This window comes from Polypterus senegalus, chromosome 6 (genome assembly GCF_016835505.1).
Source record: "Polypterus senegalus isolate Bchr_013 chromosome 6, ASM1683550v1, whole genome shotgun sequence".
NCBI classification, from domain to species: Eukaryota; Metazoa; Chordata; class Cladistia; order Polypteriformes; family Polypteridae; genus Polypterus; species Polypterus senegalus.
This window is the reverse complement of record NC_053159.1, coordinates 154,867,906-154,880,059: the sequence shown is the minus strand read 5'-3', so window position 1 is coordinate 154,880,059 and position 12,154 is coordinate 154,867,906. Positions and strand designations below refer to the sequence as shown.

Genomic DNA, 12,154 nt, shown 5'->3' with positions numbered 1-12,154 from the left:
TATAGAAGTGTCATTCAAAGCCACATATTCCTTCATTGTCTTTTCAGAGACAGACACAAAAGCAAAGAGGAGCAACTCGTTTACTGCTTTACCCATTCATTTATCCATTTGATAAACTCAATAAATTAATTTTTAGAGTTTCAGAAGTTTGTAGGCCACCCTGACAACCTCAGACAGAAGGCGGGAACCAATATTTGACCGGACATAGTTTGTTTCTACAATCTTTAGGTTAAACATATTGTTTAACCAAGACAGACAGTAAAGCCAATTATACAACTCAGACATGACATCGCTAATGGCCATTTTCTTAATGCGGTATAATTCACCCCCAGACCACCAGACACAGGCTGCAGCTCTTCCAGTGGAGGTGGCTTCTGAGGGTGTAGCTTTCTTAATCAGCATTTAATTACAACACCCTGCCCTACGATACTCTGTATTCAGTGTGCCTGTTTGTTTAAGCTGTACTTAAGCCATAATTGTACTTTTTCGTTAATACAAGGATAAAGCTAATATGCTAAATATGAAGTTGAGCCTGTATTATTGGTACTCAGCAATGAAAGTAAATGGAAACATAAAACAAAAAGGATGGAGAGCCTCAGAAAAGTAGAAAGACAGTGAAACTGAAAGCCAAAAGAATTGTGATTAGACAAATAAGAAGAATCAAAAAGTAACGTTTGATATTTAGGTTCATCCTAAGACAGTGATGTGTCAAGGTGTTTAATCCACAAAATAAACAGATGTGGAGCTTCTTTTGTTTAACCCAATATGTGTGACCACTCTTCAGACTTGTAATATCCATCCATTCATCCATCCTCTTCCGCTTATCCGAGGTCGGGTCGCGGGGGTAGCAGCTTAAGCAGAGAAGCCCAGACTTCCCTCTCCCTGGCCACTTCTTCCAGCTCTTCCGGGAGAATCCCAATGCGTTCCCAGGCCAGCCGGGAGACATAGTCCCTCCAGCGTGTCCTGGGTCTTCCCCGGGGCCTCCTCCCAGTTGGACGTGCCCGGAACACCTCACCAGGGAGGCGTTCAGGAGGCATCCTGATCAGATGCCCGAGCCACCTCATCTGACTCCTCTCGATGCGGAGGAGCAGCGGCTCTACTCTGAGCCCCTCCCGGATGACTGAGCCTCTCACCCTATCTTTAAGGGAAAGCCCAGACACCCTGCGGAGGAAACTCATTTCAGCCGCTTGTATTCGCGATCTCGTTCTTTCGGTCACTACCCATAGCTCATGACCATAGGTGAGGGTAGGAGCGTAGATCGACTGGTAAATTGAGAGCTTTGCCTTATGGCTCAGCTCTTTTTTCACCACGACAGACCGATGCAGAGCCCACATCACTGCGGACGCCACACCGATCTGCCTATCAATCTCACGATCCATTCTTCCCTCACTCGTGAACAAGACCCCGAGATACTTAAACTCCTCCACTTAGGGCAGGATCTCGCCCCCAACCCTGAGAGGGCACTCCACCCTTTTCCGGCTGAGGACCATGGTCTCGGATTTGGAGGTGCTGATTCTCATCCCAGCCGCTTCACACTCAGCTGCGAACCGCTCCAGAGAGAGTTGAAGATCACGGCCTGATGAAGCAAACAGGACAACATCATCTGCAAAAAGCAGTGACCCAATCCTGAGTCCACCAAACCGGACCCCTTCAACACCCTGGCTGCGCCTAGAAATTCTGTCCATAAAAGTTATGAACAGAATCGGTGACAAAGGGCAGCCCTGGCAGAGTCCAACTCTCACTGGAAACGGGCTTGACTTACTGCCGGCAATGCGGACCAAGCTCTGACACCGGTTGTACAGGGACCGAACAGCTCTTATCAGGGGGTCCGGTACCCCATACTCCCGGAGCACCCCCACAGGATTCCCCAAGGGACACGGTCGAACGCCTTTTCCAAGTCCACAAAGCACATGTAGACTGGTTGGGCAAACTCCCATGCACCCTCCAGGATCCTGCTAAGGGTGTAGAGCTGGTCCACTGTTCCGCGACCAGGACGAAAACCACACTGTTCCTCCTGAATCCGAGGTTCGACTATCCGACGGACCCTCCTCTCCAGAACCCCCGAATAGACTTTTCCAGGGAGGCTGAGGAGTGTGATCCTTCTATAGTTGGAACACACCCTCCAGTCCCCCTTTTTAAAGAGGGGGATCACCACCCCGGTCTGCCAATCCAGAGGCACTGTCCCCGATGTCCTACAACATCCAGAGCCTTAAGGAACTCCGGGCGTATCTCATCCACCCCCGGGGCCCTGCCACCAAGGAGTTTTTTGACTACCTCGGTGACTTCAGTCCCAGAGATGGGAGAGCCCACCTCAGAGTCCCCAGGCTCTGCTTCCTCTTTGGAATGCATGTTAGTGGGATTGAGGAGGTCTTCGAAGTACTCCCCACCGACCCTAGCGTCCGAGTCGAGGTCAGCAGCGCACCATCCCCACCATATATGGTGTTGACACTGCACTGCTTCCCCCTCCTGAGACGCCGGACAGTGGACCAGAATCTCCTCGAAGCCGTCCGAAAGTCATTCTCCATGGCCTCTCCAAACTCCTCCCATGCCCGAGTTTTTGCCTCAGCAACAACCGAAGCCACATTCCGCTTGGCCTGCCGGTACCTATCAGCTGCCTCCAGTAATAGTTTTCCAATATCTCCTTTAACTATTTATGCTCAGGGCATATATACAACATCTACATCAGCTTACATTTATCTTAGTTGCCAAATGTAAAATAGGTGGACTGCTGTTGAAAGTTAACTGTTGTTGCAACCCAATAAAGTTTTTTTTTCATCCAAGGTGCCTGGCAGCCAAATCATAAAACAAATAGCAGTACATCTTGTTGTTAAGATACAAAAGGTTTATGCCTTCGTATCCCAGGAGACCGATTTACTGAATTCACTTTTAATCACATCTTTTGCCTCTGCTCTTGAGATGTGAGGGCTAAATAACACGAGTCTTAACAAGAGCTAGCTAAAAAGGAATTATAACTCGTTTAGACAGAGGCCATTTCATACAGAACAACTGTTACCCCAAAACAAATGCCTTCAAAAAATGTTTTCATGAAAAGTGAAATCTATGTATGTATGGTACCTTTTACCCCTCAGGTACATTTGTATCAGGAAGACGTTACTGTAAACATACCAACCAAAAATATATTAAAATTATGCCCTGACATTGCTTTCAGGAAGACTAACAAATATACATTTTTCTATTCATTCAATGCCTGTGACAATTTTTCCATTACATAAGTTCACAGAGATAGAGCCTATCCCAGCAACATGCTAAAAATGAGAAATCAGGTGGTATCTGGGCATATAAACACATGTACAGTCAAACAGGGCCAGTTTAAAGTTTCAAAATATCCTAACACTCACATATTTGGTTTATTTAAGGAAACCCACAGTCATTCAGTGAGTAACCTCCACTGTAGGTACTGACCAAGCCAACCACTGAACCCAAGAGCATGGAGTTGTGAGACAGTACTCTTAATCACTGCACTACCATGCTTCTTTGGTATATGTTTATCAAAATAAAATTAATAGTGCATGAGACAAACATAGGTTACGAGGTATGTTCACAATGTAATTGTTACTTCTGTGGTTTACGCTGAACACCTATATATTATAAATATTCATACCACTGTATCTGATATGGAAAGCTTAATGTTTGCATGCAAATCCATGGCACTGAGCCTATCTCCACCATATTTTGCACAGGGTGTAAGAGCCAATCTTAGAAAGTCTTTGATGTTAAATTCATATAGTGTTTGCTTAATTTCTATAGAATATTAACAACAACATTTATTTATATAGCACAATTACATACAAAGCGCTTTACAGGATAAAGAAAGAGAAAAAAATTAGACAATACTAATTAACATAGAATAAAAGTAAGGTCCAATGGCCAGGGAGGGCAGAAAAAACAAACAAAGAAAAAAACCTCCAGAATATTAGTTTCTTATAGCTACCTAGAATATGGCATAGCCTTTTATCCCCTGTAAGTTAACACGAGACAGAACTTTCTTTGCTATATCTGTAGAACAGAGTGTTAATTAAGCCAATGAGGAAATAGTTTTGCTTCTTGCATGGACTATTAGATATGTTTTCAAATAATAGAAGGCATACAGTTTTCTGACTTGCTTAATGTGCTTCAAGAGCGACTGTGTGATCAAATTTTGAGACATGAAACAAGAAATAACCCTTAAACATAAATTTTCTCTTCTTTAATAACTATTTTATTCTCTGATTTACCTTGAAATTTTACTAAAACTTTTAAAACGAAGATATTTTGTCTGTGAAATTATTTGGAACACACATCACACTGTAACTAGAATCATCCTATGAAGTTAACTAAACGCTCAGAACTTTCATAATTTGGGATAAACACAGCTACAGCTACACAGGGGGATAACCATAGGGATAGGTTTTGTTCAGAATTTTCCCCTTGCCGTTAGAAGGCATTTTTGGGACTTAGCACAGGTATGCAAAGTGGCTCCTCATGTTGGGCTAGGGTAAGCCAGTGAAATTTTGGTTTGGGGGTCCAATTGGGAAATTTATTTATTGACCGTACCTGCCCTTTTTTTCCACCTCAGGCAATGTTGGGTGCTCCTCTTAGTTAATTTGATTATATTATACTTTATTTGTCAATTATATTATCTAATTTATAATAGAACACCAAGGTCTGTGTGTCCAGCCCCTCTGAACAATCTGATTGGTCAGTTTTAGCTTTGGAGTGATTGGTCAGTTTGGCTATGGTGATGTGCAGAAACAGTTAAGTGCCAGTGTGAGATGCACAAGGAGGTGTAAATGCATATGATACATAATGACAGGGGTTCACTTCAATGACAACAAGTATAAAACCGGATAGGAAATGTGAAAGGTGCCTCCATAATAATGAGAGTGTCTGAGAAGCAGGCTTTATAATAATGTACTTTGAGAGGCAGAGCACATGCAAATACAGAGGAAATGCACTGAAAGTACACTTAGAGTTGTCAAATATTTCTTAATTATTGTATTTGGCTAGGTAACAACTAAATACCTTGCAAATAAAATAATATTTCAAGATCCTAAAAGTACTTCGACAGGCCTAGTTAATTAGAAAGCATCCTGTACTTGCCTAAATGTCATTGATCCCTACTAACACTTTTACTTAACTGTATACACTTGTTTGCAACCAGCCAAAGAATAAACTTTTTGCTCCTCTTCCTTTGTCAGTATGTGATTGTATATTTAAGTGAGATTTACACTTCTTTCAACTGTGTCTTTAACCACCATCATGCACACTAGCAGTTGACAAAATTTGTTGCAGATTGAATCATCCGTCCACTATTCTAGTGGTTTCTTGAGAAATGATAGATTGCTTTCTTTGCCTTTTTCCATAATGACATCAAAGAAAGATGCTGTTCCTCTTTTTACCAGATCCTCCAACTTCAGGAGTTCAAATTCATTTGTCAGCTTAACACGTCAAGGAATGTCGGATAACGGTGGCTATTGTAGGCTTTGCGCCATCTTTTCCTTTGTTTCTGATGAGACTCGTCATCAATTAGAAATTCCTACTTACTACTAGAATTAGTACCTACTTTTTTTGTCATTTTAGCAGTCAATACTAGTCCCCATCCACATCTCCACTATGCACATAAGTTTAAGTTTAAGTTTGCTATCTTCAAAAGAACAATTATTAGAAAATGGATGGATGGATGGTTTTGTCACAAAACATATCCTAACTGTACCAATATCTATTTATTCCAAGTTGTGAAAAGAAAATAAAAAAGACTGGTCTCGTTTCTATCCAAATACCAGAGATGTACAACTTTATTGACAACTCTATGCTGGACTGATTCGGGGGTAGTAGATATGTTGATGAGTCCTGCAATGATCTGACACCCATCCAAGAATTGTTCCTGTCATTCACCTGATGTAGCCAGGACAGACATCTGCAGCTAACAACTGTGTATTGGTCTAAACGAGTTATGAATATTAATGAATATAAAGAATTACAGTTATGCAGTTATTATATACAAAATATTACTATACAAACTATGGTGGATGGCCAGGGCCCTAACATGGCCGGGGCGCCTTAATAACTGAAGGACTGGGTAGAAAAAAGGCACAGGCCATTACCTCCCCCAGAACGCTAGGTGGCAGCACCCCAGATTCCCACAGGCACACTGGGATGTGGAGTTTCTGGGCTCAGACCTGTTGGGTTTCAGAGGTGCTGCCATTGGGTGCTGCAGGAATTGGAGAGCCCTATTTCATTGGTCTTCCTCTACACCTGGGAGTACTTCCGGATCATGCTAATGGGACACCTCTAGTGCTACTGGGTGCAGTATAAAAGGAACAGCCTCACTTCATTCAGAGAGCCAGAGTCAGGAATTGGAGGAAGAAGCTTTCTGGAGAAGGAGTGGAGGCAGAAGGAGACAGAGAGAGAGAGACAAAGACAGAGAGAGGCCAAAGAAGAGAAAGTGTTTTGTGCATTATAACTATGCTTATTGGTGCTTTCTACTGTGCTGTGCAGGTGGGAAACGATTTGGGTGGAGTTTCCCACAACATAATATAGCTTGTTTCTGTTATCTATAGTAAGTGCAATTCCTTTTATATTGCTGGGTCCAAACTGCATAGAAGCAATCACAATTTCTAACACAGAAAGTCTGGCTGTTCACTCTGGACTGTAACGTGTAGCGTTTAAGGAGAGACTGTAAGTGTGGAATAGGGTTTTAGTTGTTGATGGCGTGCCAGCTCTCTGCAGAGGGAACTCGTTCATAACAAGTCAATTAAGAGTCTTCAATGAACTTAATGTTGATATCTTTTGGATATGTCAAGGAAACTGGTGTGGTAAGTAGGTGTTCTTACTATCTTGACAGTATATAAGAGGACACTTTAAGTCCAAATTACATTGAAGGGAATACGATCTAACACAGATTCAAAAAGTGCATCCTAAATCTCACAAAAAATAAGATGTAACTTGTGGCACTGTTAGTAATTCAGGACAATTTACTCAGTTTTTCCAAACTTTACTGTGCTTGATCACTTTCATCACTGCTTGAAACTATTAATACGAGCGGCTTTTGTTCTGTTTTAGCTTACACTGCCAAATCATTTAAGAGATAGACTGTAAACCAGTAAGTCTTTGATTTAGTTTCTACCATATGTAAAATATATTTGAACAACTAAGCTACAACTCTGCACATCAGCTATTGTTTACTATAAAAATGCATTATATAATAATTCCTTGAAAAATATGCCCCGTTTTTAATTTCTCAATGTTAACCAGTGTATTCTAGTTAGCTGGTTTCACTGGACAATCTTAATATTTAACTATTCACTATGAGCTTTAATAAAAACAGCATTACTGTACCAGTCGGCCAGCTTCATTATTATGAAGGTCAATTAGAGTCCTGATGTCACTCTTTCCTTTTTTCCTTTTGGCATCCATAAACTGCTTGGACTTCTCATAACCAAACTCCACGTCATCTCCGCAACCACCCCATTCCCACTTGGAACCATCTGCTCCTGGCCCAGAGGTGGGGAATGGGGGTGCTCGGCTCCTTGTAGCTTCACATCCACACTGTATAAGCTCCCCCATGCTGCATGCTTGTGTCACAGAGTGTGTGACTCCAGCTGAAGTAATCGCATATACAAATGCAGTCTCCCGGATATCTGAATGGAAAAGAAAAACACAGTAAAGAACATTGGCAATTGCAAGAATCCATGGATCACATTCCTTCCCCTATTTTTTACTTCCACTGGCTGGCCTCCACTTCATTATGGCTCACGTACAGTCTCAAAACTTGTATTATCTGCTTAGCTACATTGATTGGTCATCTTAAAGACCTTGAAGGTACCTCTCCGTCTAGCATTCAGATGAGATACCAGTGCCTATTGTAGTATCCTTTCCGAAAGTGAGGTGACCATAATTAAATATAATACATAAATAAACCAGACCTTCCAAAATAATAGGGTCATTAATCTTTGCAATATAGTACATGAGATCAACTTGGGTACACAATTAAAATATTTTTTTGTTTTACGTTAAAGGTTGCATGTCACAAGTGCCAGAGAGTGTCAAAAGGACGTGACAAAGGAAACTGATTCAGTCACAACTGTTTTATTAACAATATTATCTTTATATATAATACGCTACCGTGGCTGTTCGTTTGTCTGTCTGTCCAGGATTTTAAATCACCTGTAGCTCGCAAACCGTTTGAACTATTGACTTGAAATTTGGTACACATATACTACGTGACGTTTACTATCCACTTTTGGGGTGATGATTTTTATTACTCTTTTTATTTTTATTTTATTTTACTGTAGAATCAACTCTTGGCAGCATTCAGCAGGGTGGGCCGTGCGGCACTTGCGTATAGGCGCCGTTCTTATTCCCTACCACCTTTGCTAATCATTCTTGAGGCAGATTGTGGGACTTAAGTGAAAAATTAAAGAAAACGTACTAAGTAATTGCAACACAAAAAAATTAACTTAATCAGTTTAGTGCGAAAAGATGCCGACGAAAGAAGTGAAGGAGTGGGCTGCTAGGGTGGAGAAAAGAAGAGCTGCTCTGGAAGCAAGTGCATCAACCTCTGAGCAAACGAATGCTAAACAGAGACAGAGAAAGAAAATGACAACTAGCAATGCTCAAGTCAAGTGTGTTCACTGCACGTTATTGTGCAGTACGCTGTTACTGGTTTTAGATAAAAAGCAACAGCAGACAACTCTTGGAGCCCGGAAATCCATCGCTACATATTCTTGCAAATGAAAAATCTAATTTAATACTTTGTCATCAGCTACTAATCACCGTTGTTCTAAGTAAACAGTGGTCTCATTAGGGTCCCATAGACACAGTCTACTACCTTCTTTGAAGACTGTATGCTTGTTCTAGGAGGCTACATGATAATCAAAAGTGAAAGTAGATAACAGGAGAATGAAAATGAAACCATATAATCCAATCCATTAAATGGTGCAAGCTATCTGGAAATCTCTAGATGGAAAATGTAAAATTACGAGTTATTCACTGAGTCCCCAAGAAAGTTACTTAACCTGTTTGTGGACTATCTAAATATCACATGCATTTTACTTGTAAGTTCCTCTCATGACACTCAAGGGCACTGTACAGAGGTAAATTAAAAACAGAGACATATGAATAAAACAAATAAACAAGATACAACAATCAAATTGCAATAAGATAAAAGCAAATTTAAAAAGATGTCTTAGTTTTAAAAGAATAATTCGTGAAAGAATGTTGAAAGAAAATGGGTAGGGCTTTCTATAACTTGGTATCTGCAAAAGTAAATGCTCAATCACCCAGTAACTTGTGTTTAGTGTGAGGAACGATAAGCAATTCTTCATTAGAAAACCATAAATTGTGACCTGGTTTGTAAAATTCAAACACATTAGAAATGCGGATGGAAATTGTATATGTAAACAACAACAATACATAAATTTCATAAGCAACCACTTCAAGGACACAAGTAGTTATAACATAACATTATATTTTGTATAAGTTAAAACTGAAGCTGCAAAGTTCTGAAGTCGCTGGAAGCTGTTTAGTAATTTTCCTGAAGCACCAAATGTACAGCATTATAACAGTTAAGATGAGTAGTAAAAGCAGGAATAAGTGTGTGTTCAACAGCATGATAGATAAGAAAAGGTCTAAATTGACAAATGTTCCCAGCAGAAAGTTGGCAGATCTTGTTACATTCTTAAAGTGTAAATTTGTTATTTTTCAAATCAGTTATTTCTTCACAAATATAGTATATATGTATTTGCCATGTGAAATTGTGTTTTAAAGTTAGTATGTGCTATCTTTAAACTAAAAAAAATAATTATTGTGCCTGCTCTGGTGCCTTACAATGGAGGGCTATGGGGCATGGAGGAAAATCTTAAAAACGTAACCTAACACATCGATTTTTCAATCTAAGATGAGTTGTTGAGTATTTATCCATGCCTTCCTTGTTTCAATAAAAGGGATCTGGAAATCCTCATTTTATCACATATTCCTGGTATTATATTTCTTGTGGTAAAGATATGTTTTCTATTTACTGGAGCAAATTCTCGCATAAATACGAAAATAAATAAAAACAAAACCAACCATGTGGCATGAAAAGTTTACTGTGATTTGGTCTGTAGTGAGAAAACTGTGAACCAGGGGTGTGAAAGTACATTTAGATGAGATATATGGAGCAGTCCCTGGTACATTTTGGGGATTGTTGTTAAAGATTTGAGCTTTATTTCACTAATTTCTCCAACCAATGATACAAGTCTTGATTATTAATCAATGATGACCATTTTCTGAAAGATACATCTTCAAAGATACATGAAGAACTTTGTTGCTGCTTTACAGCTCCAGAATACTGGGCCCAAATCAGGGGCCTTAATGATGAGTGTTGTTTTTGCACATTTTGGGTTTTCTCTGTACTTCTGTTTTTATGCCAAAGGGAAGGTCAACTGGCAACTCTAATATGGCTTCTGAAGAGGGATGTGTTTGACTGTGCCCTGCAAATAAGAGTATATTCCTGCTTTGTCCCTGAGGCTCACAAGGATAAGCTATGGCTCTAACGGCATGCTACATATCGTTTGTCATGAAAGATAATACAGAACTCATATGTACAGTAATAGCAATCAACACCAAATGATAAACATAAATTATTTTCCATTCATCCATTTATTTATTTATTTATTTATGAACCAGCTTAATTCAGTTTAACAGACGCAGGGAGCCACAGAGGACCTACAAGTGGCATCGGGTGAAACCGAGGAAGGAACTTTACACTGAGCTAACAGTCTAAGTGCCAGCAATTGAAACAGAAGCTGTGGGAGAGATTTGAATGTGCAACCTGAATTAGCCAGCAGATTGATCTGCACATGCTTGTTTTCACTGTGCATGCAGGACCATAAAGACTTGCTTGTGTAAATTACATAATGAATTAATAATGGACTCAAAAAATCCATTGTTACTGCAAGATCTGCCCAGAATAATTCTTAAAAAAACATTTTAGGTTTTTCAGCTTTGTCAACTGTATTAGACAGGGAATTTGAAGAGGACACAGTAGTGTTGTACTGCTATTGACCAGCCGAGAGGATAAACATTCACATACCTTGACGGTTAATACCAAATTCACAGAAGCATTTTAATCCTGACAGAACATTGTGCCTCCTTCTTTTCACTTCAACTTATTTCTTAATCACAGAATAATTGCCTTTATTGAAATCTGAACTGTTGTGACTCAAACTTTTAAATTGTTCGCATTTATCTTCAGGCACTTTTTATCTGAAGCATTGGCTGTGATCAGCAGCTTCACTTCAGGTAATGTCATCATGACACGTGTGGACAGAATTGCAAAGAACTCCAGAATTGATTGAATAATTGACTTTGGTGCTGTCAAATCACAATACTTTCATAACCACCATCCCCTGGCGCCTGCTAGAATATTACTGTTTTGCTTTTTTTGTAGCAGATAGTTCTGGCAAGGATTCCATTTTCAAAGCTGAGCTTAAAAAAAGAAGTCAAAACTTTTCAGAGTTTTCGACCAAACAAGAAATAACGAAGAAGATCAAAAACTGAAAGTCAGAAACAGAGAAAAAAATGTAATCTTATACTAACTTGTTAGTTCTTCAGCACTAAATCTAGGTCTTTTATCCAATGAGTGTACACGAGAGAATGTGTGCCTCCATTTATTATAGTAGCAGCACAATAATGTGACAGGTTGTAATCTGTCAGTATCATGTGACTAGCAATGTGATCGCAGCTATAAACTGTTCTACTAGGGGGAAAACTAGAAGTGAGCAAACAAGGGATCCTATGAAAAAAATGCAGTTTGAGGCAGGCAAAGATTACACTTGGAAAATTAATGAGAGACAAAAATCAGTCAAAAATTGCAGAGAAGAGAGAGACTAGGCTGATTGTGGAATTTTGAAGAAAATGAATAACAAAAGCAAACCAAAGTGCTTCTTAGACTGAGTTCTGCCTGATGTTACCAGGATATGCACCAGCTCCTTGCGTCACTGTAATTGATTTACTGGGTTAAAAATTGGATGGATGGAATTCAAAGTGTTTATTGTGGTTTTAATTGTAATCTAGCCATTGTTTTTCTTAGACCACTGTCACGTGGAGCCAGCCAGATTCTATCTTGACATCACTGGAGGCATGACAGGAACCAACTGTAGATAGGATGCCA

At 39.9% G+C, this 12,154-nt stretch overlaps 1 protein-coding gene across 2 annotated transcripts in view; it reads right to left on the bottom strand.

The window, feature by feature from the left end:
- wnt6b (wingless-type MMTV integration site family, member 6b) overlaps nucleotides 1-12,154 on the bottom strand; it is an 89,974-nt gene that overhangs the window by 18,817 nt on the left and 59,003 nt on the right. For both annotated transcript variants that reach the window (XM_039757400.1, XM_039757399.1), the window contains exon 3: nucleotides 7,339-7,640. In XM_039757400.1, the coding sequence (XP_039613334.1) occupies nucleotides 7,339-7,640 (302 nt within the window). The remainder of the gene's footprint in view (nucleotides 1-7,338; nucleotides 7,641-12,154) is intronic.